This window comes from Notolepis coatsorum (genome assembly GCF_963971535.1).
Source record: "Notolepis coatsorum genome assembly, chromosome: 4".
NCBI lineage: Eukaryota > Metazoa > Chordata > Actinopteri > Aulopiformes > Paralepididae > Notolepis > Notolepis coatsorum.
Window position 1 is genome coordinate 13,527,478 of NC_140168.1, and position 1,730 is coordinate 13,529,207.

At 40.8% G+C, this 1,730-nt stretch overlaps 1 protein-coding gene across 1 annotated transcript in view; it reads left to right on the top strand.

Annotated features, from left to right (window-relative positions):
• Nucleotides 1–1,730, top strand: part of LOC311226411 (dynein axonemal heavy chain 11-like) — a gene marked incomplete at both ends in the record, with an annotated part of 709,106 nt that overhangs the window by 106,460 nt on the left and 600,916 nt on the right. The window contains 1 exon segment of the mRNA XM_084311837.1: nucleotides 1,526–1,682. Within this exon segment, the coding sequence (XP_084167963.1) occupies nucleotides 1,526–1,682 (157 nt within the window).

Sequence of the window (1,730 nt, forward strand, 5' to 3'; positions counted from 1 at the left end):
CACACACAGACACACACACACACACACACACACACACACACACACACACACACACACACACACACACACACACACACACACACACACACACACACACACACACACACACGAACACACACACGAACACACACACGAACACACACACACACACTGTATGTTTTTGTATAGTATAACTGTATATTGTATAGTATATTGTATAGTAGTGTATATATAGGACTCATCAGGGTTTGAGTTATCACCTGAGAGTTATAAGGGCCCCCTGAATATTTTTTTTAACTCTTTTTTTTCCTGACATTTTGGCCGTTTTCGAAGTCATATTTAGAGGAATATCTCATTAGGATTAGAGTCTAATACTAATGAAAACGAATGAAACTGGCCCCCGTAAATGTCCAAACCCCCCATCATAATGTACATTTTCTGTTAGGATCTCTGTTTAACAGTACTGTATATTTGTATATATTGTATGTCACAAATGTAACAGTACTGTATATCTGTATGTCATCATGTATGTCATTAATGTCATGATATATATCTGTATGTTGTGTATGTCATAAATGCCATTATGAATTGAAAATGGGGGACCCTGATGTAAACAAGACTAAAGTCTTTCTCTGGTCTGCATCCCCTTAACAATTGTGTGTATTGAGCCGTACTGTATTGTACCCATTCTGCAATATGTTACAGTTTTCAATCAATCAATCAATCAATCAATCAATCAATCAATCACATCACACAACAGTCTAATCATTACAGCAGCAGCATTTACCTCCATTTACCTCCTTGGCAAATAACCAGCTGTATTTAGTTTTCCAAAAGGTCCACTCACTACTAGGACTGTCAACCAGTAGCGCTGCTAGCTGCTGCGCTAACAGCATTAGTCAAAGTCTTTGACTAGTCTTTGGCCTTTTTATAAAGACAAAGCTGTCCAGCCTTGTACAGCCTTGTGGCGGGTTAAGCCTTTTTTTTCCGGCGGCATGTGGTGTACACTGTTTACTTTTTACTTGAGTCGCAGTTGCAGGACACATTGAGTGTTTACGTAACGTTAAGCTGGCTGCTTCTTCTTCACCAAATGGGTTGGAGTAGCGTTAGACACGCTCATGGGCGACACATAGCGGGTTGGAGGTGAAACGCAGCCTATTCCACAACATTAATTACTCGGTTATTTTAAAACTGAAAAGACAAATATGATCTATTAACAATTTATTTAGGTAACATAAATAATACTAATTCGTACATTGAAAAATATATATATAAAAAAAAAAATTATATAAATTTCTTTAGAGACCCCCACAGGTATTGTTGAATATGGGGGCTCAGACTCTATATATGGGGGCTGAGCCCCCATTGGCCCCGACATAATTAGAACACTGGGACTCATTACCTTCAATTCGTAAGCTTAGCATTGTATTGTATTTTATCTTATATACAATCAAGACGGGCATGGCCACCTTCATTTCACTACATGTCTTGTCTTGTGTATGTATGTGACTAATGCATAATTGAATCTCTCCTCTTCTTCTCCCAGGTGCTACATCACCCTGACCCAGTCCCTCCACCTGACCATGAGTGGCGCCCCCTCTGGCCCGGCGGGCACGGGCAAGACTGAGACCACCAAGGACTTGGGGCGCTCTCTCGGCATCATGGTCTACGTCTTCAACTGCTCCGAGCAGATGGACTACAAGGTCTGTCTGGTAGCATTCGTGCGCTTAAGGGCTTTTTCATGACTTCCA